The sequence below is a fragment of the Phocoena phocoena genome, chromosome 8, assembly GCF_963924675.1.
Source record: "Phocoena phocoena chromosome 8, mPhoPho1.1, whole genome shotgun sequence".
NCBI classification, from domain to species: Eukaryota; Metazoa; Chordata; class Mammalia; order Artiodactyla; family Phocoenidae; genus Phocoena; species Phocoena phocoena.
Genome location: NC_089226.1, coordinates 95,285,804 through 95,305,311, shown reverse-complemented (window position 1 = coordinate 95,305,311; position 19,508 = coordinate 95,285,804). Strand labels below are relative to the sequence as shown.

Genomic DNA, 19,508 nt, shown 5'->3' with positions numbered 1-19,508 from the left:
ACAGGTAAAATGTTTAGGATCCAGGGGTCTGGAAGGAGGGATTCAACAGACAAGGGACAGGACAAGCGGCACGGGTAGGGAGTGGTGGGTGTCACAGTCTGACCGACACTTTTGTTTCGAGACAGTGAAGGAACGCTGGTCAGGAAATGAATGAAAATCCCTCAAGCTGAAGTTGGGTGGGAGAGGGAAAGGTCAAATACCCCGATCCAGATACACAGCCCACCCTATCCCAAATGAGAGATCTGATTCAGCTGGACCAGCTGGTCAATGAAGAGGCCAAGAAACCCCCCTCATGAAACCAAACAAGAAAAAAAAAAAAAAAAGGCAAGAACATACACCCAAACCCAAACCCTTCAACCCCCAAACGAGAACAGAAACAAAACGAGCTACCTAAAGGTGATGACAGACCCGTCATTTTAGCTTATGCGGTTGGTTGACTGTGAGGTGGGAGCACATGTGGCCCCAGCACCTGCTTCTGTGAGTGAAAATGAGTTTCCACGTGTGTTGCAGCTGCCAAGTTTTGTAGACGAGAGTCAGTTTCTGACATCATTCCTTTCCCAGTAGCTTCTGGTGGACGTGTCACCTTGGTTTTTAACATCTTTTCAGTGTGGGTTTATATATATATATATATATATATATATATATATATATATATATATATATATATATATAATATAATATATATTTATATAATGTATCAAAGCTTATGAGTATAGGTTAAAAAAATATTCAACAGCTTAGTGAACTCTGCGATCCGGCTCCCTAAATATCCGGGTAAAACTCTGACCCGTGGTCCACGGTCTGAAGCACTGGCTTCTGTTCCAGCGCAGACATCCGGCTGAGGACCTCGGCCGACAGTGTGTAACTGTTGCCAGACTTCTCCTCGAACCAGCTGTCCAGGGCTCGCTTGGCATCAAAGTTGGCGATCGGAGGGCCGTTGACAGCGATGGTCAACAGGTCGCTGAGCTGCTCCAGGGTCAGGCGGGAGCGGTGGTTTTTGCGGACTCGCTGCAGGGCGTTTCGGCCTTTCTCGCAGCAAGCGGTGGAGGTCGGGAGGACTTTGATGACCTGGATGATCTTGTTCAAGAGCGGAAACCTCTGCTTGTATTTGCAAATGTGGCCGATCAGGTCCTTGAAGCCGTTTTTGGTGTAGTAATCAGCCTTGAGTTCCCGCCACTCCATCAGCAGACTCCCCCGGGGGTCCAGCCCTTCCCTGCAGACATCCCGGGAAAAGGTGGGGATGGCCTCCAGGTGATCAAAGATCTGCACCATGTCCTCCTTGCCGTAGCTCATGAGCTCCTCGCTGTTCCTGGGCCAGGCGGCCAGGTCAAACACCTGGCAGGCCTTCACGAAGAGCCGGCTGCGGGAATCGAACCGCTGAGCCAGGATCACTTGGGTCTTCTGGCAGATCTTCTCCCGGATGGACTGGAACTTGGCTTCGGCCACCCTGAGGTTCTTCACGGAGATCCCGTTGAAGCTCTCCCGGAAGTTCTCCTCGAACTCCTGCAGGTACTCCCCCGGAGAGTCGGCCAGCCGGCTGATCTCCTGGATGGCCTCCTCGAGCTTGTCGTCCACCTGGGACACCAGGAGGTACTCGCCCTGGAAGACGTAGGCCAGGCGTGACAGCACGGCGATCACGTCCAGGAGGAAGTAGACGAGCTTGATGGACTGGTAGTCCATGAGGAACTGCAGCAGGGCCAGCGCGATGGCCGAGGCGTCCGCCCTCTGGGTCTGGCTGCTGACATCCTTGAGGTGGGCCACCACCTCCAGGTAGTCCTTGATGAGGGCATTGAGGACGTTCTGCTCTCCGATGATCCACCTCACAGCCCGGATGTCCCCCAGGAACTCCGTCTCCTCGCAGAGGGTGGACGCCGTGGACCGCAGCTCGCACATGAGGCGTGGCGAGTAACGGTAGAAACTCAGCAGCTGCTTCAGGTTGTTCTCCAGCTCCTCCAGGCAGGGGAGCTCCTTCCCACTGATGGCATCCAGGATCTCCAGGTGGGGCCGGTGCACCATGAAGGGCAGGCACAGCAGCCAGGGCAGCGTCTTGCGGATCGTCATGAACATGCTGGCCCGCAGGCTGGCTGTGACGTTGGCCCCGTCTATGCCCAAGCCAACGGTGGGCTTCTCATCCTGCAGCCGAATGCCCAAGGCGGAAAAGGCCCGGTCAAGCGCCTGGAGGTAGCTCTCTGTGCTGGAGAACCCCAGTTCCTGCAGGGACAGGAACTCCGTGGCCGGGGGCCCGTCGCTGCTGGTGTATTGGACATAGACCGCCACCGTGTCAGCCAGCAGGTCGTCGCTCTGTCCATCCAGGATGATGCTGAGGCACGGTGACTGGCGGATGCGCTCCACCAGGTCTTCGCGCAGCGCCCGGGCGATGTGATGGATGAGGATCTGACAGTCTCCCTCGTTCATGTACTGGTCCACCACCTTGAGCTCGCACTTCCGCAGCAGCTCGGCCAGGGGCCGGAAGTCCAGGTAGGGCCTGCCCTCCAGGGCCAGGTGGTAGGCGGTGTTGAAGAGCAGGGTCATGTTGCGACACATCTCTTCCGTCTTCTCGGGGTGCATGCGGAGCTTGTAGAGCTGCAGGCACTTCTTGTGCAGGTTGCTCTGACTGTGCAACTTGATGGTGTGAATCTTGAACTGCTTGGAGCCGATGATGAAGGCCGAGGTGCGGGAGGACTGCACCGTGTACTGGCGGCAGACGTGACACCACATCTCGTTGAGGGTCGGGGAGTACCGCAGGAACCAGAATTTCTTCAGCCACTCCTGCTTGAAGCGCCGGATTCGGCGCCCGGTGGCCGACGACATCTTGGAGGGCTCATCGGTGGCCGTCATCATATCGTTGGAGACGGATTCGTCTGCCGAATCGACCTCCTGGTCGTCGTCCTCCATGATGGCAGGGCCGGAGACCATGCTCTCTGAGGCTGGAAGACAAATGGGAAAGAAACAGTTACACCTGCTGGAAAAAAACACGGACATTTCCAAAATGAAGGAAATAGGGCCCAAGAGGTAGGTGTCGCATTCTGTGAAACAGGAGCCGATCCCTATGAGGAATTCATTTATAAGCACTCTTGTCGTCCATGCATGTCTCACCCTCTCTGTGCATTAGCCCCGGGGGCCACCACGCTCCAGGCTGCCTGCCCTCACCTTCCACGAGTAGGTGCTCAAGGAACTTAAATGTTCTGTATCGACCGAACAGCACAACTAGGAGGGCAGAGCTGCTGGAGCAACAGAGCACATCAGAGGTTCCGTAGTGGTACACAGCAAGGACAGGACGTGGGACGCGTCCCACCACCAAGGCGGTCAGGGGAAGGCGCGCTGCCCTCAAATGAAGGGAGTTCGGGCCCCAAGTGATTTCGGGATCAGAATGCAGTGTAGTTAAGATGCGTGCTTTGAAAATCGGAAACACCTCATTCTGAGCTAAGGGGTGCGGTTAAAATAGGAAGTGCTTTGTAACTCTCTAACTCAGCTGCAGGTGCGTACTGAGAAAACCTCCTTGTGGTTGAGCATCCCTAAAAGATGCAGGCAGCCAACAGAAAGCAGCAAAGGCAACTAAATGCCCTGTATCCCCGTCAGTAAGGCCGGGGGCTCTCCCCCACGGGACAGCCTGCCTGAGACCGGGAGAGAGAAAGATTGGGTTTAGAAGTTGGGCTTTGGGGTAAGACACTGGAGAAAGGCAACGGGTTAAGAACACAGCACACACCCCTCCTGCGGCAGAACTTCCTTTATTGACGAGGAGGATACAAGGGCAAGACCCGAAGCCCCCACCGGAGCTGTAAGGCGGCCTGTCGGAGGCACCCGAGGGCGAGCGCTGTGGCCGGTACCCATCTCCGAGCTCCACGCCCCAGGTCTCCCCAAAGTTGGCTCCCCTGGGGAGCACCAGGCCCCCCTCCACATGGCCCACCGCGTGCTCTTCCCTCTGACAACAGTCTCATCCACACCGACTTACCTGCGGGGTCTGAGAATTCGGGGAGCTCCAGTACCTGTGCTGGCAAGGTGGGGGGCTCAGGAAGCGTGCCAGACTTAAGCATGTCTAGTTCGGCCTGGAGTTCCCGGACCTTCTTCTTTAGGCGAATACAGTTAGGGCAAAAGGAGGTGGTGGGCAGCTCGTGAGGGTCGGATGCAAGGGAGGCCTCGGCGGGACTGTCGGCCTTGAATGACGAAGGCTCCTCTTCTTCATCCTCCAGTGGGCCTGCCTCCTTGGAAGCCCCTTGGGGGATCTTCCAGTCTCCTTCTCCCTGGGTCCGGGTGACGTTCTGCACGCCATGTGACACGGTCATTGCACACTGACTGTAGGCGTCGTTCTGGTACTTGGGGACCTTCCTGATGACCAGCGAGGTGCTCAGTGCCAGCTGGTGGGCTTCTACCTTTGCAGATTCCAGTGAGGCCTCCAACACATCCTTGAAAATGAGGTCGATTTTCTTCTTCTTGGCCTGGGGGTGCACGTCCCCCTCGTCAAAGCCACGCTTGTAGGGACTTTTGCCCTGTCTCAACACGGGGAGCTGCAGGGGACCCCTCAGGTCTTCTGGGTTATCCAGAGCCTGCTCAGACTTCTCCCTCTGCAACTTCTTCTCTCCTAGGAAGGAAAACCAGGGTGTGAGGAAGTGGGGAAAAGCCCCAAAGAGGAGAAACCAACAGAAAATGAAGCACTCCTCTCAGGAAGTCGCTTGACACATCCCTCTGGGTCTGGCCTAATGGAGCAGGGGTGGCAAAAAGGGAGGTGGATTACTCAATGGATCACGGGGTCTAGAGTCAAAGGACCCGAAAAAGTGGGAAGAACTCTTTTTAAAGAGACTGTTTCCATGGAGCTTTATGTGTAGAAGCTCTATGTTTATAAGTTGAGCAAACGCTATAGGGGCAGGGAGTTGGAAGTTAAGGAACTTGCCATCCTGTCATCCTAGAAGATGATACCCCACGTGATTAGCCGGGTGGGTGGTACCATAGCTCAGCTAAGTGCATGTGGAGTCCCCACCCCTCCAGGCTGCTCCTCCAGTCCCAGCAATCGGAAGATGGCTGCTTCGACTTGGTAAAAGGTACACACGAAACACTGAGGCCCACTCCTTCCTCCTCCCTGACTCTTGGGAGACAGCCCTGTTAGGGCAAAGTCTGCCTTATAGCAACTGTCCTTTCTAATTCTCCCAGGAACCGGGAGCCTTGGATTATGTGAGGAAGCACGGCCTGAACCTCTGTGGCTCTCACGGATGACCGAGGCAGGAAGAAAAGGGAAGTCGGGCATACCAACAGCGGCTGTGAGCTCCAAGATGGCAGCCCCCCAGCACGATAAAGCACAACACGCCCACGCGGACCCAACACGCGCTCAAACTACAGTAGCTGTGTGTCCTTACCTGACAATTCTAAGGACATTTCCTCTTCTATTTCTATCATGTAAATGACGTCAAAGACCTTGGTGAACACCCCAGCAATATATTACGTTAGCCTGATCTCTCAAAATGGCCAACACAGCTGCATAAATTGCTATAGATGTATGGATGCTGCCTGGGGCGACAGATGCTAAGAGGGACCCTCAGAAGGTCCTGACAGCCGTCTATGGAGCTAGAACTCTCAAAGGCTTCCTAGATCAGGGGCGGGGCCCTGGGAGATGTGACTCTGACCAACGTCTTGACCTGAATATATGTTGTAATTAGGCTTCTGAGAGCTGCGTTTGCTCAAGGCCTCCGAGTGAAGGCCAAGGGCTCTCCATGTGCAATCAGATGTTCCATGCTGTGACCAAGCCTTGGCATCCCACAGCTGTCATGGGGTGATGTACCCTGGCCCGTGTATGACTCCAGGTTTCCCACAGGTCACAACACAGAAGGGAGCAGCCTATTCAGGACGATCCTCTTCTGTCCTCACGTGAACACCTAAGGAATGACCTTATCTCCTGAAGGCTCCAAGGCTCCTGAAACTCAGGCGGCTCCCCGCAGCCTTGTTTCTGTAACATCTGAGGGTGGAGATGAAGAGAACTTTTCAAAAATGCAACTTGTTCGCCTTACAGATCAGACACTTGCCCATCAGAATCTCTGAAAGTCAAAGGCCACCCTTTCACTTTCTCATGGACCAATCAGGCAGCAAATAGCTGAGGATCTCAGGAGGTCCAGGATACGCATCACCGGGGATTCCTCATGCATCTCTACTCAAGGACAAGGTTATTCAAATTTCCTAGGATGAGCAGGCGATTTCTTTGGGCTCAAGGCTCCCGGAAAAATCTATGGGTCAAAAAAAATCTTTAAGCATTATGAAATTGATTCTAAAGCCTCCATAAAACATGAGGGAAACACCACAAAGAAAATCAATGACCCAAAGTCGACAAAAAACATAAATTCTTTGAATACGTGTATTAGATGCATCCTATTCTTAAAAGATAACCACAGAGGAATAATTTATACTCTTCAGGAAGCAGTTCTGGGCTCCAACTAATGTCTCTACTTAATAAGAGCTAATAAGTCACGCTCTGGACTTCACCAAGGCTCCAGCCTCCAATTCCAAAGAAGCCTCTCCCAGGTAAGACCTTGAATGGTTGAGCGTGGGGAATGCCCCCTACAGAGCAGAACTGGCACACAGATCTAAGACACCACTAGCCGTATCAGAGTCTGCCAAAGCTACAGGCTACAGGGACACACGTCTAAAGGCCACTGAGCTCCACGGCTGCTTCCCAAGGGCTTTACGGCCAAGTCCACCCTCTGCTCTGGCCCTGCCCCATGGGTGGCTTCCAGGTTCCTTCGTGTTTCCTACTTCTCAGCCTGGCCAGGAATAGACACTCCTTCCTCCTGTATCTTCACACATCTTGGTTTATCTCATTTCAAGTCTGTCTGCCACGCTCCTTTGAACCACTCCTGAAAGCTGATGCCCTTCTCCGAGCGCTCCCCTTGGGTCTCAGGGCTCTCTGAGGATGAAGCAGCTTGAGGTGCTCTGGAGTAGACACGGGGAAAAAAGGACATTACAAATCCAGAAGAATTCAAGAAGATCATGGCCAAGGGATGGAACCCATGTCCTCGGATATGACTTCTCTTGGTTTTCTCTTCTTCTGGTGATATGATTCTTTTGGAGATTTCTTGGTGGTCTTCATTCATTTCTTCTTTTATCCATTCAACCAAGATTTATGGAGGATGTATGGCATCTCCAGAGGTCAAGTGGAAACCACGGCAATCATGTCACAGAAACATGCCTTCCCAAGTATAATCGGCATGTATGCGCCTAACACCCAGCTCCAAAGAAAACAAGAGATGAGGGTATCTACTGGGTCTCCCCTCACTGCTCATCCGGTCACCAGATACCTTTTACCAAGTCAGGCAGCAGCTGTGCACGCAGTTGTGCACTCAATGTCCACAATTCGCTTTGCTCTGTTTTGGTTTTGAAGACAGCTTACTTCCAATGGGTCACTCTTATCCCCTTTTCATCTCTTCCCCTCATGCTCTAAATGAAGCTTTACTTCCAACAAGTAGATTGGTCAGAAACATGATATGGTGGGGCTTGGGTATAGGCTTGGTTCCCGGGACCAGATGGACTCTGGGTCTTTGGATATGTGGTTTTAGTGTAAGGAAGGTCCTGTTGGAAAAAGGACCTTGGGCTCACCCGTTTGCCCTGGCATGGCTGAGGATGGAGTAAAGAGGTAAAGGCCTAGGAGCTGGGGATTATTTTAAACCGCTTTCAAATGACTCATTTAAATGGAGCCTGGATGGATACCCACCCACCAGGCCACCACCCACCTCCCTCCAATCTTCTTCTCCTAACAGAGATTGTTCTTTCACAGCATATCATTAGGACTGCCAGGAATGAGACCAGGAGGAAGCAGGGAAGAAACTAGTTTTGTCTGGGAGGCCTTATAACACTGTAGGTTAGAGCTTAGACCTTGGACTCAGACTAGATGTGGGTTAGGAACCTAGCTCTGCCCCTGCTTGCCATGGGATTCTGGGTGAGTCACTGTATTTATTGATGCTCGGTTCCTACATCTGTAAGGTGGAGATAATAATCCACATGCTATCATTAGTATTAAAAGTTTACAGCTGAGGGCTTACGATGGTCAAGACAGACATTGTTCTAAATGTGCTACGTATATTACCCCTCTACTTCTCACTGGGCACTTATCGGGCAGGTGCTACTAGGACGATTACATGGGACACCATAGAAAACTTCTCTCTACTTCTCACTGGGCACTTATCGGGCAGGTGCTACTAGGATGATTACATGGGACACCATAGAAAACTTCTCTCTACTTCTCACTGGGCACTTATCGGGCAGGTGCTACTAGGATGATTACATGGGACACCATAGAAAACTTCTCTCTACTTCTCACTGGGCACTTATCGGGCAGGTGCTACTAGGATGATTACATGGGACACCATAGAAAACTTCTCTCTACTTCTCACTGGGCACTTATCGGGCAGGTGCTACTAGGATGATTACATGGACACCATAGAAAACTTCTCTCTACTTCTCACTGGGCACTTATCGGGCAGGTGCTACTAGGATGATTACATGGGACACCATAGAAAACTTCTCTCTACTTCTCACTGGGCACTTATCGGGCAGGTGCTACTAGGATGATTACATGGGACACCATAGAAAACTTCTCTCTACTTCTCACTGGGCACTTATCGGGCAGGTGCTACTAGGATGATTACATGGGACACCATAGAAAACTTCTCTCTACTTCTCACTGGGCACTTATCGGGCAGGTGCTACTAGGATGATTACATGGGACACCATAGAAAACTTCTCTCTACTTCTCACTGGGCACTTATCGGGCAGGTGCTACTAGGATGATTACATGGGACACCATAGAAAACTTCTCTCTACTTCTCACTGGGCACTTATCGGGCAGGTGCTACTAGGATGATTACATGGGACACCATAGAAAACTTCTCTCTACTTCTCACTGGGCACTTATCGGGCAGGTGCTACTAGGATGATTACATGGGACACCATAGAAAACTTCTCTCTACTTCTCACTGGGCACTTATCAGGCAGGTGCTACTAGGATGATTACATGGGACACCATAGAAAACTTCTCTCTACTTCTCACTGGGCACTTATCGGGCAGGTGCTACTAGGATGATTACATGGGACACCATAGAAAACTTCTCTCTACTTCTCACTGGGCACTTATCGGGCAGGTGCTACTAGGATGATTACATGGGACACCATAGAAGTACTTAGCAAATGTCACCTATTATCGAGCCAGTGGCAGTTCACAACATCCTTCCATCAATTTGAGTCGGGGAAACAGAATCAATTTTGATTAAACTTATATGCTTGGCATTGGAGACTTGTCTCTCTCCCTGATCCTCTGAAACGTCTATAATAGGGCTCTGACCACGTCTGAGGGAGGAGGACACACCGGATGGCCACGGCCGGTGCCAGAGCGGCTGCTCCTACCTAGACCATCAGTTCCCCTGAGTCCCTCTGTGTCTCCCCATTGCTGGTGTACTGTATTTCCCATCGGTTTTCCTAGGAAGCTCCTAGAGAAGCATTTCTGGCCTCCCCTGGGACTTGGCAGTGGGCGTGGCCCTCCCTTGGGTGTGGGCACTCACCTCTGGCCAGGTTGCGGTGGATGGTCTCTTGGGACATGCTGTGCAGGCGCTTCATGTAGTCTTCGCTGTACCAGACCCGCAGCCGCTCCCCGGGCCGGATGTCCCGGCACGCCCGGAAGTAGATGCACTCGCTGTGCTGGAACGCCAGCAGGTTCTGCTCCCTCTCCTCCCGGGAGATGACCACGTACCTGGGGGCGAGGGGGACAGGTAAGAACGCGCGGGCCACTCTTTGGCGAGTGCCTGCCGGTACCAGGCACGGTGCCGGGCAGGTGCCAGTGGCCAGCCGCCTATGAGCGTGTGGGTATCTGCAAAAGTCTACAGAGCAGCTTCCCTGCCGAGGAAAGGCACACCAGCTGGAGCCAGTCCCTTGTCTCACTGTTTTGTGGACTTCAAGCAAGCCTTTGAACCTCTAAGGATCTCTGTTTTCTGGGACTGGAAATGACACCTGCCCTTCCTACCTCCTAGGTTCTGGTAAATACAAGGTTCAATACCAGATATACAGGTGGCTGGAAAACTATTCTTCCCTAACTTTTAACCGCAGGCATTCCCAGATACCCGCAGGCCTCTGATGGTGGTAAGGGCGAGATCCTTGAACTGTTCTCAGAATGTCACAAAGCCTAGCAGAAATGACCCATGTGAAAAGGGTGCCCAAGAGATCAATTAATAAATGCTGAAGATCAAAATCTTGAAAAACAGAGGGTCCAGTGGGGACAGGGGTGGTAGGGAAAGGCAAGGAAATGTGAGAAACCACAGGTTAATCCAAGTCATTTGAAGGTAAGGAAACTGAGGCTCAGAGAGGCTAAGTGACTTGCCTAAGGTCACACAGCTAATAAATGGGAGATGGAGCATTGAGGTCCATGCTTTTCTCACTAGAACTCACGGCTCCTATGTGGGCATGTAAAGCACCGACTCAGCAATGCCCAGATAAGCTTTAAAGTTCTGTCAGACCCTCAGAATCTATGGACCTCACCCATTCTCCCTGAAATGACATTTCCAATATCCAACCTGCCACCTCACTCGCCTCCGAAAGGTGAGATGATGCAATACCTGTAGAGAGGTGGAGATGCACAGATCAAACAGGCAAGAGGAAATTATTTGGAGTTTTAGGGTTCTGTGGTATCCAAGTGCCTAGGAAATTTGTAGTCAAAAACAAACTTCTTTTCCTTATGCTATGATTTGTCTCAAAAGCCAGGGAAGAAATCAAAGACTGTCCGACTGGCACAGCCCAAAGAACTGTACTTGGAGCAGTCCAAGGGAAACAATAATTCACAGAAATAAATCCAAATGGATAATGAACAAATGAAAGGATTCAGCATCACTAATAAGAAAAGAGGCACAAAGCAGCGCATTGTCTTGTCGGCACAGAGAACTTTTTCACATTGTAAGCTCTGTATTGGTAAAGGTGGCAAGACTAGGGTCTCCCATACTAATGGTGGAGAACAAGCTGGCACGACACTTTGGGAAACGACTTGGCAACATGGACTCGAACGAGTATTTGTTCACTCACGTTCACAGCAGCATTATTCACAATAGTCAAAGGTGGAAGCAACCCAAGTGTCAACTGATGGATGAATGGATAAATAAGATGTGGTATATACACCCAACGGGATATTAGTCAGCCATAAATAGAAAGGAAACTCTGACCCACGCTACAACATGAATGATCCTTGACGACACATACTAAGTGAAATAAGCCAGTCACAAAACAACAAATACTACAGGATTCCACTTATATGAGTAGTCAAATTCACAGAGACAGAAAGTAGGATGGTGGTTGCCAGGGGATGGGGGAGGGGGAAATAGGGAGCTAGCGTTGAATGGGTACCGAGCTTCAGTTGGGGAAGATGGAAAGTTATGGAGAGGGATGATGGTGATGGTTGCCCAACAGTGTGAGTGTACTTAATACCACTGAACTTTACACTTAAAAGTGGTTCAAATGGTAAATTTTATTTCATTTGGGTTTTTCCACAATATTTGTAGAATTTAAAAAAGAACACCAAAACGTTAAGGTGTGGAACAAGAATGCAAAATGCATACCGCCACGCTGACTGTTCCACTGTTTGTAATGGAGCAAAAGCTAGAACATCTAAACTTCTGATACTAGAGAAACAACTGAATAAACCATGGTATATTCGTACAATGGAATGTTACTCGGCTACAGAAAAATGTTTTCACAGAATCTTTCATGACATGGAAAAATGGTCCTGATATAAGGCAGAGTGGGAACAATAGGACTCAAAGCTATTTATATTATGGTTCTAATCACGCTTTACAAACAAGCCTGGGTAAACCGCTTGAAGGAAATACACCACTGTTTTAACAGTGATTATCCATTATACACGGTTCTACTTCTTTGTAATTTTCTCTACTTTCCAAGTCTTCCTCAATAAGCAGTTATTACTGTTACTCCCTCTCCCCCACCTCCTAAAAAAGGAAAAGACATACACCAACGCCAATACCAGTACAGGGTGGCAGTGGTGACGGTCATGGTGGCCAGCAGCATTGGGAATCTACATTTGTGGTACCCCAGGCATAGCGCCCCTCACATACGATCTCAACTCTCCAACTGCAGAAGTCTGCCTTTTCTTCATACGTGAGATTTCTTCTGAATGTGCAAACTATTTTCTAGTCCCCAGTTCAGCAAGAGTCTGGGATTTGACCTAGTGGTGAGCACAGCATGGAACTGAGGTAGATCCAAACCTTCCTATTCCCAGACACAGAAGGCAAACCAACTATTCATGTTTTTTCTAACAAGAATCACTTAAGTCATAGAGCACAAGGAAAGAGGAATACAGTCTTTTCTTTTTTCAGTCTCTAAACAGCCGTCAGGCTCTAAAAGCTAGAATTATTTTCTCTGGCACTCAAAGAGAAAAAAGGTAGATGAGAAACACGTAACTATCAGGGATTTATTCCAAAGAGCAACTTGGTGAGGACGTCAGAAGGTTTAGAAAGATTCAAGTCAATTTCCCCTTCCAACTTCTGGTGTTTTTCTACCCAACAAGAATCAATATTTAGGAATAGAGGTCCTCCTGTATAGCACAGGGAACTATATTCAATATCCTGTGATAAACAGTAATGGAAAAGAATATGAAAAAGAATGTATATATGTATAACTGAATCACTTTTGCTGTACAGCAGAAATTAACACAACACTACAAATCAACTAGACTTCAATAAAATTTTTTAAAATATTTAGGAGGAGAGCTCCAAATCTTTGTATGGATCACGAAGTATCTTCAAAGATCAAAATTGGTTCAGCATCCAGTTGCATTTGGTTGTTCTGAAAGTTGGCATTCGAAATAAGATATATACGGCAACTCTCAGTGAATCGTAACAATCCATTCCCCCTGAGAAGATGTTTACGCTGTATCATTTTTGAGGTAAAGCTAAATGGAGCCAGCTAAGTCCCAACACCAGTGACTTCTAGTCAGGTCTCCCCATTGTAAGTATTTTGCAGTAACACCCAATGGCTTGATCCACTCCCAGAATCCTGCCCCCACACAACAATCCCTGTATGAGGAGGCATGCCTGTCCCATTACACGGCTGCGGGTGAACAAGAGCCCTTCCTGGAACAGAAGGCTTCCAGGGAGTGAAAAATCTTTCTATTTGAAGTAGTTTCCAGGTCACTACTTCATTGGAGGGAAGGCACAGAGTATGTCAGAAGGGGGATGGAAAATGCATAGCACGGGCTGATCTGTAAACACTAGTGCTTATTTGATAGCTTTTCAAATCAGACCCTTTGAAGAAATCCGGGGGGGGGGGGTGGGCGGGTAGTGGCGGTGGAGGGGTGGTTCTGGACTGAAACTTGCATGATGATAATGGATTGTTTTTATTCCAAACTCTGCTGACTTTGGGTATTGGCTAGATAAGCACGAAGACGACACTTTTCAGACCTCACCCACTGTGTCTTATCCAGTGCACCATATTTTCTAGCTGGGTCAGGAAATGACTATCAGTTCCAACTCAAGACAGGAAAATAACCCAAGGGGCATCCGTTTTGTTGGAAGGGACAGACAAAGGCTGGGCTCAGACACTCTCACTCAGTGGCTATGCCTCCGATGGAAAGGAAGCTGCCCCAGTCACTGAGGCAGAGATGAGGAAAGACTGACCAAGAAGAGGCTGGGCTCTGTATTCTCACACGCATTGAGGTCTCTGTTCTGGGAAGGTCTTTGGGTCATGCATCCACCCACTAGATGGTCACCCGGACTCTAACAGAACACCACGCAGCCAGCCCTTGGCATGGCTGGAGGCCTCAGACTCTTAGTGGGGGATGTCCCCACCTTAAGCTGAAATTGGCTGCCCATTCATTTCCATCCACCAGCTCCAGTTTCACCTTCCTGTTTGACGTGCTAGCCCCACAATCCCCACTGAAGCCAAGAAAAAGAAACTGAAATCTTTTCCATCGGAAGTTGACAAGTCTCTTCATCTCTCTGTCCCCTTTGCTTTCAACTTGGCCACTTTCCCTCCCCAGGACCAGAGGGAGAGGCCAGCCAGTCACTGCTTAGTACCCTGACCTTGGTGGGAAAGACCCTAGGCCCGGTTTCACAGAACCTCTGTATCTCCTGGAGATCGGAAAATCTTGATTTCCATGACCATGCTCTTTGGTCAAGAATGGCAGAGGTTAAAGCAGGCTGGAATCTTCCAGAAAGCGGATGGATCCCTGGTCAGGACATGGGTATTTCCTGCCTGGGAGAACCTCTCCCTGTGACTGGAAGCAAGCCAGGGCAATGCACGGATCAGGGGGTCCCCTTCCTGCTGAGGAGACTCCCAAGGGGAGCCAGAGGAAGCCATTTCAATTACTTTGAGAAGCCTCGACTCTAGGTGGGCAGGGCCTTACCTGTGACAGTCAGGTACCCAGATCAGTGGGGAGGTGACCAAAAAAAAAGTGAGTGCCTCAGGGTGGTCCCTGAAGTACCCTGGCAAGTGGACAGCCCCTGACCCTTCTGGAGTCTCCTGCCAGAAATGGTGGGGTTTTTCCCCAGGACCCCTGACATACCTTTAGGGAAAAAAAGGTAGAATTCATTGAGCAACATCTCACTTTCGATTTGCAGAGAAATTAAATATAGTGAAACGGTTTCATATGTGGATGCTTTGTCCACCTCGGCCCATCAATTCCTTTCCTTTCCTTTCCTCTAAGGGTGCTGAACACAGGGCATCTGAGAGCGGATGAGATCTGGGAAGTGCCAGGGGCACTTGAGCCTCCCTCACCAACACACTTTTCCTCGGTCATCTAACCCCTGCTTTGGGGGCCTCGAGGTTTCCACAGGAAGCGAAGAAAGAGAATATACACCAAAGAAAGATCCTGGAGACCGGGTGTGTTCCAAGTGTGAGATCAATTTCTTTTTATTGCCATCTTAACAAAAATACTTGGGAAGGCAATCTTTGATTCCAGCATCGGAGGGCAGGGCAATGCCAGGCAATAGTCAAGCCATCGGGCTGTCGGACAGGGGGAGCAGGAACCCCCAGAGAACCACAGACTGGGAGAAGGAGCCCAGGACACAGGGACGTTGCAGTTGCCCTCCATTCTCCCGCCACGGGGCTAAGCTTGGGCTGGGGTGAGAAGCAGGACTCCAGGAATGGCGGCAGCAGGCCCTGGGCATAGCAGTCCTCCCAGCCCCCACCCAGCTATGGCTCTAGGGGCAGGTGTGGCAGGATGGAGGGCTGGGATATGAGTCAGCCTCAGGCCAGGGAGCAAAGAGGACACACAGCTGGGCTGCGCCCACGTCAGAGCGGAGCTTGCATCCGCCACTCCCCGCCTCCCGCCCTAACTCTAAGAACCGGGCTCTCTCCCCACACTCCAAACCCAAACACGAAGCTTCGAGATGTGTGTAGCTAATGCATACGCAGCCCAAGCAAGCAGAGGCAAGGCATGCTGGGACCTGGAACGGGACAGGAGCCCTGCTGGGCTCGGGAGGGGCCAGGGGAGGGGTCGCCTTCTGGATCCCGAGACCTAGGCCCTACTTCTCCCCAGCCACTGGCTGCCAGCCTTCGTGCCGGGGCGGGGTGGGGTGGACTCGCACCCTGAACGCTGCCGTTGCCTCCCACCGAAACCCCGAAGAGCTTGGCAGGGGCAGGAGCGACCCCCCTCCCAAGTCCCACATCTGGTCTCTGACAGGGGAGCTGGAAAAATCCACAGACCTGGCTTCCAGTCCTGGCCCCGCGACCGACTACTGTTTCATTTGTATGCAATGCAGATGATGATGGTAATAAAGCTGCTCACAGTACCCGACGTGGCTGCCTCTCCCACCGTCCTGAGGACCCACTGAGATCACACGTCTGCGAGCGCAGGGAGAAACGTAAAGTGCTCTAAGAATGCCAGGTAGTCTTCCCCTTCCTCCGACGTCACCCCCCTCTTCTCCCCGCTCCACAAAAGGCAAGCACGGCAGCTGAGCACACGAGCGAGGGCAAGCGGAAGGCCAAGGCTGGGGCGCCACCCACCGGGGCTCGGAGCCCTGGGGGAGGGGAGGACAGACCCCTCCCGGAAGGGCTGAGCTCTGCCTGCCCGTTCTCGGGCCTCACCCTCCTCGAAAGCAGCAGCCTCAGGGCCGGGGAGGCTGATGCGGCAGCCCTGAGGACGGAGAGCGGGATTCCATTCAGATGCCCCCCACTCTCGCTCCCCCTTTCCCTGCAAGGCCTGCTGCTGTGGGGTGCAGACCAAGAGGAGGCCGACCCTCCAGGCCAAGCAAGCATCAGGCAGGTAGCTTCTCCTGCATCTCGAGCACCTGCCACAGATGAGGGAGGAGGGCTGAGCCCAGGGCAGCCAACCTGTGCGCAGCGAGGAGACGACAGTCCCCCCAACACCCTACAAGGGTCTTCGATCTTGGACACAAGACACTGGCCCCTGTCTCAAGGCCGGACACCCCTCCTCCATCTCTCTTCCTCCCAGCGCAGACTGGCCGGCTTAGAAACTGTGCTTTCTCTTCCGAGACCTGGTAGTCCGTGCGTGGGCCGGCGCTGGGGGCGCCTCTGGGGGCTCCGCTGGGGGAGCCTCGGCCCGGGGGGTGGAGCCTGCGGGCGCTGCCCCGTCGGGCCCCCGCTGAGATGCCTGGACCCCATCCCGGATCTCTGTCAGCGTCTGGCACATCTGGCTGACACGGCTGGTCAGCTCGGCCATGGCCTGGCCGATGGCCTGCATGCCGCTTGCCATGTCCCGGTGCACGGTCACCAGCTCCTGGCAGAACTGCCGAAACACCTCAGTCTGCTGGGCGTGGGAGTGGAACAGCTGCCAGTCTAGGCCTGTGCTGGGTGGGCCGGGGTGCGGCCGAGGGGCCCTGCAGGCGGCCTGGGCCTGAGGCGAGGGCCGGGGCAGGGCCTCGGGCTTGGGGCCCACTGTCTCGGACTGTTCAGAGGAGGAAGAAGAGAGGAGCAGGGCGGGCCTGGCCAGGCAGGCCTCTTCCTCTGGCGACGGCTGCAGGGGCCCCCGGAGGGGCTGCCTCGAGGGCCCGGGCGTCTCCTCATCTTCATCATCTTGGGGGACAAAAAAACAAAGAAGGGCAATTGATTACAACTGCGAGAAAGAAGGCAGCCCTGGGCTCGGACGCACCCCCCAAAGTTACCTAGCCTCCCCCCACCCTGCTACCCTTCAGCCTCGTTCGGCACCTGCCCCCCCCCCACCACACACACTCGTAGAGAAGCACCTGCTCCCTAGATCCCTCAGGTGCTTGGGCCAGGCACGCCTGGGGAGACAGGTGAGTACAAGCAGTGCCCAGGTCCCCAGGTCCCCTCCTTGTACAGGGACAGCGACTTTCTAGTGGGACCCCAGCCCCAGGGATGGCACGTCGACCCAAGGGCTCACTTCCTCTCTCTGCGGCTCAGTTTCTGCAAAGCAAAGGTAACAACTGCTCTACCTACCTCCCCGACCACTTGCCCACCTAGCAGGTTGTTAAGACTACACAGGAGGACAGACAGAAAAACACTCCAAAAGGTACTAGGATGCTCTTGGCCGCCCTGAGTTCCCGCCTCCATGCGGCCATTTCTGAGCTGCTTGGGGCCACCTTGTGGGCCTGCTGGAATCTGCAGCTTTAGGTCATAGAGGGGGAAGCTGACAGGCTGGAGAAGGGAGGGAAGGGATGGCTCTGGGACAGACAAGCCCAGACGATGCAGAGCAGATCTACCTGGGCGACCAGCCCTGCCGTCCTCTCAGCACCCCAAGGCAGGCTACCCGAGCAGACACACCCCTTCTACCTGGAGCACCTGACGGCACAAAGGGACCATCAGACAGACTGCTACTTGTGACCAGTCGCAGGGAGGGGCCCAGCCCTGCACACGCGGGTCTCGGCGGCTCTCTCGTGAGCTGGTTCCCACAGCAAGAGCGAAAAATATACAGGCTGACCCTCCTGACAGGCACACCTCCCTGCCTGTACCTGGGGGGCTGAATTCAGAACCACCTGAGGGGAGGTGACAGGAAGACAGACAGATTCCCGTTGCCCTGAGCCGCCTGCCTCCGAAGGGTCCCGGCATCTCACTTGGGCCAGCACAGGAAGAGAGCCTAGTGCCTCATGACCCCCACTTGGCGGACACCCATTCTGGAAGGGCAGGGTAGAAAGAAGTGGGACGGGCTGCCGTGATGCTACTCCCTCCCTTTCAGGGCCTCATTCTGCCCAGCCCCTAGCCAAGTGCCGTAGCAGCTGGGAAAAGGAGGCCTGGACCAGCCTGCGGTGGAGGGGTCCTGGGCCCCCTAGCCAGTTCAGGTCACATTTGGTAACCTCATTACCTTTGGTCTCGGGGAGATGGAAGGATGAGCAAGACAGAATTTAAGGAACAGACTTCACTAGATGCTAGCCTTCTCCCTTTTCTCATCATTAGGTAGCATCATCCTGAAACTCCCGGATACACTGATTCAGCGGGAGCTGGCAGACCCAGGTTCAGGTCCTCATTCTGAATCAGGCTCTGAGACCACCTCTGTGTCTGGAGCTTAACTACCTAATCTGGACAACATGGAGGTCGGACCGGATGATCTCCTCCTTCTTTCCTAGTTCTCAATATCTGACTCCGAATGGCCACCTGTCAGGAGCCCCGGCCAGACAGGAAATTAGCAAGCTCCCTGCGGCAAGGGGCCTGGGGAGGGGAGGCTGGGTCTTTGTGAACCATCTTCCCGAGGGCTGGTGTTCCTGGAGCCCTGCTGCCCGGCTGGTCTCTCACAAGCCAGACAGCCTCCAGCTGGGACCGCGGGCTGCGAGTGGGGGGCAGGTCTGTGCAGAAGCACAACTGAAGGGGGTGCAGCCCCAGCAGGGAAGGGCCTCGAGCGCCCCCCCTTCTGGTGAGCCCCGATCAGCACTACAGCCCCAAAGGACGCCCCGTGTAGGCCAGGAGGTTCCACACCCCCCAACCCCTGGCATCCAAGTTCATCCTGAGACACAGGAAGCACAGGGGAAAGAGGGAGATGAGTGCTGGGGAGCAGAGGGGTGGAGGGGGCCGTGCGGAGGGGACCCAGAGCACAGAGAGAGGGGTCCTAGTGAGAGCCTTGGGGCGGGGGTTTGTGGGGGGGGGGGCGGTGGGCAGAAAGAGGCAGGGTACAGAGAGAAGAGAAGGCAGCATGGCACCGCGGAGGGGAGTGTGGAAATAACACAGAAATAAAGACACTCGGAATAGACAGACAGAAAGGACTGAGCTTTCGGGGCCTGGGACTTGGCTGGCTTCCTCTGGCGCCCCTCCCCCTCGCCTGCTACACAGGGCTTCCCTGGCTCCTCTCTGTTCCTGGAACGTGCCAAGCGCCTTCCTGATGCAGGGCCCCGGGGCCTCGTACATGCTGTTCTGCCTGCGAGGCCCTCCCCTCCCCTGCACTGCGCCCCACGGCCCACGCGTACCGGCAGGCTTAACTCTTCCTCACCCTTGGTCTCAGTTCAACTGTCATTCCCGGGAGCCTTCCCCAGCCTCGGTGGATGGCCAGTCCACCACTCCTGCGCTCAGACGGGCCGCTACATAATTTGCAGGGTCGAATGCAACACGAAAATGCGGGCGCCTCGTTCAAAAAC

General features: G+C 53.0%; 1 protein-coding gene across 2 annotated transcripts in view; it reads right to left on the bottom strand.

Annotated features, from left to right (window-relative positions):
* Positions 1–762: 762 nt before the first annotated feature.
* Positions 763–19,508, bottom strand: part of PRDM11 (PR/SET domain 11) — a 48,932-nt gene continuing 30,186 nt past the window's right edge. Inside the window, exons 5-7 of one of the 2 annotated variants that reach the window (XM_065882782.1) lie at positions 9,534–9,721; positions 3,953–4,579; positions 763–2,927 (exon numbers count right to left, since the gene is read on the bottom strand). In XM_065882782.1, coding sequence (XP_065738854.1) covers positions 763–2,927; positions 3,953–4,579; positions 9,534–9,721 — 2,980 coding nt within the window. Of the gene's footprint in view, positions 2,928–3,952; positions 4,580–9,533; positions 9,722–16,435; positions 17,002–19,508 lie in introns of those variants that run through there. The other variant, XM_065882783.1, reaches the window with a different exon arrangement.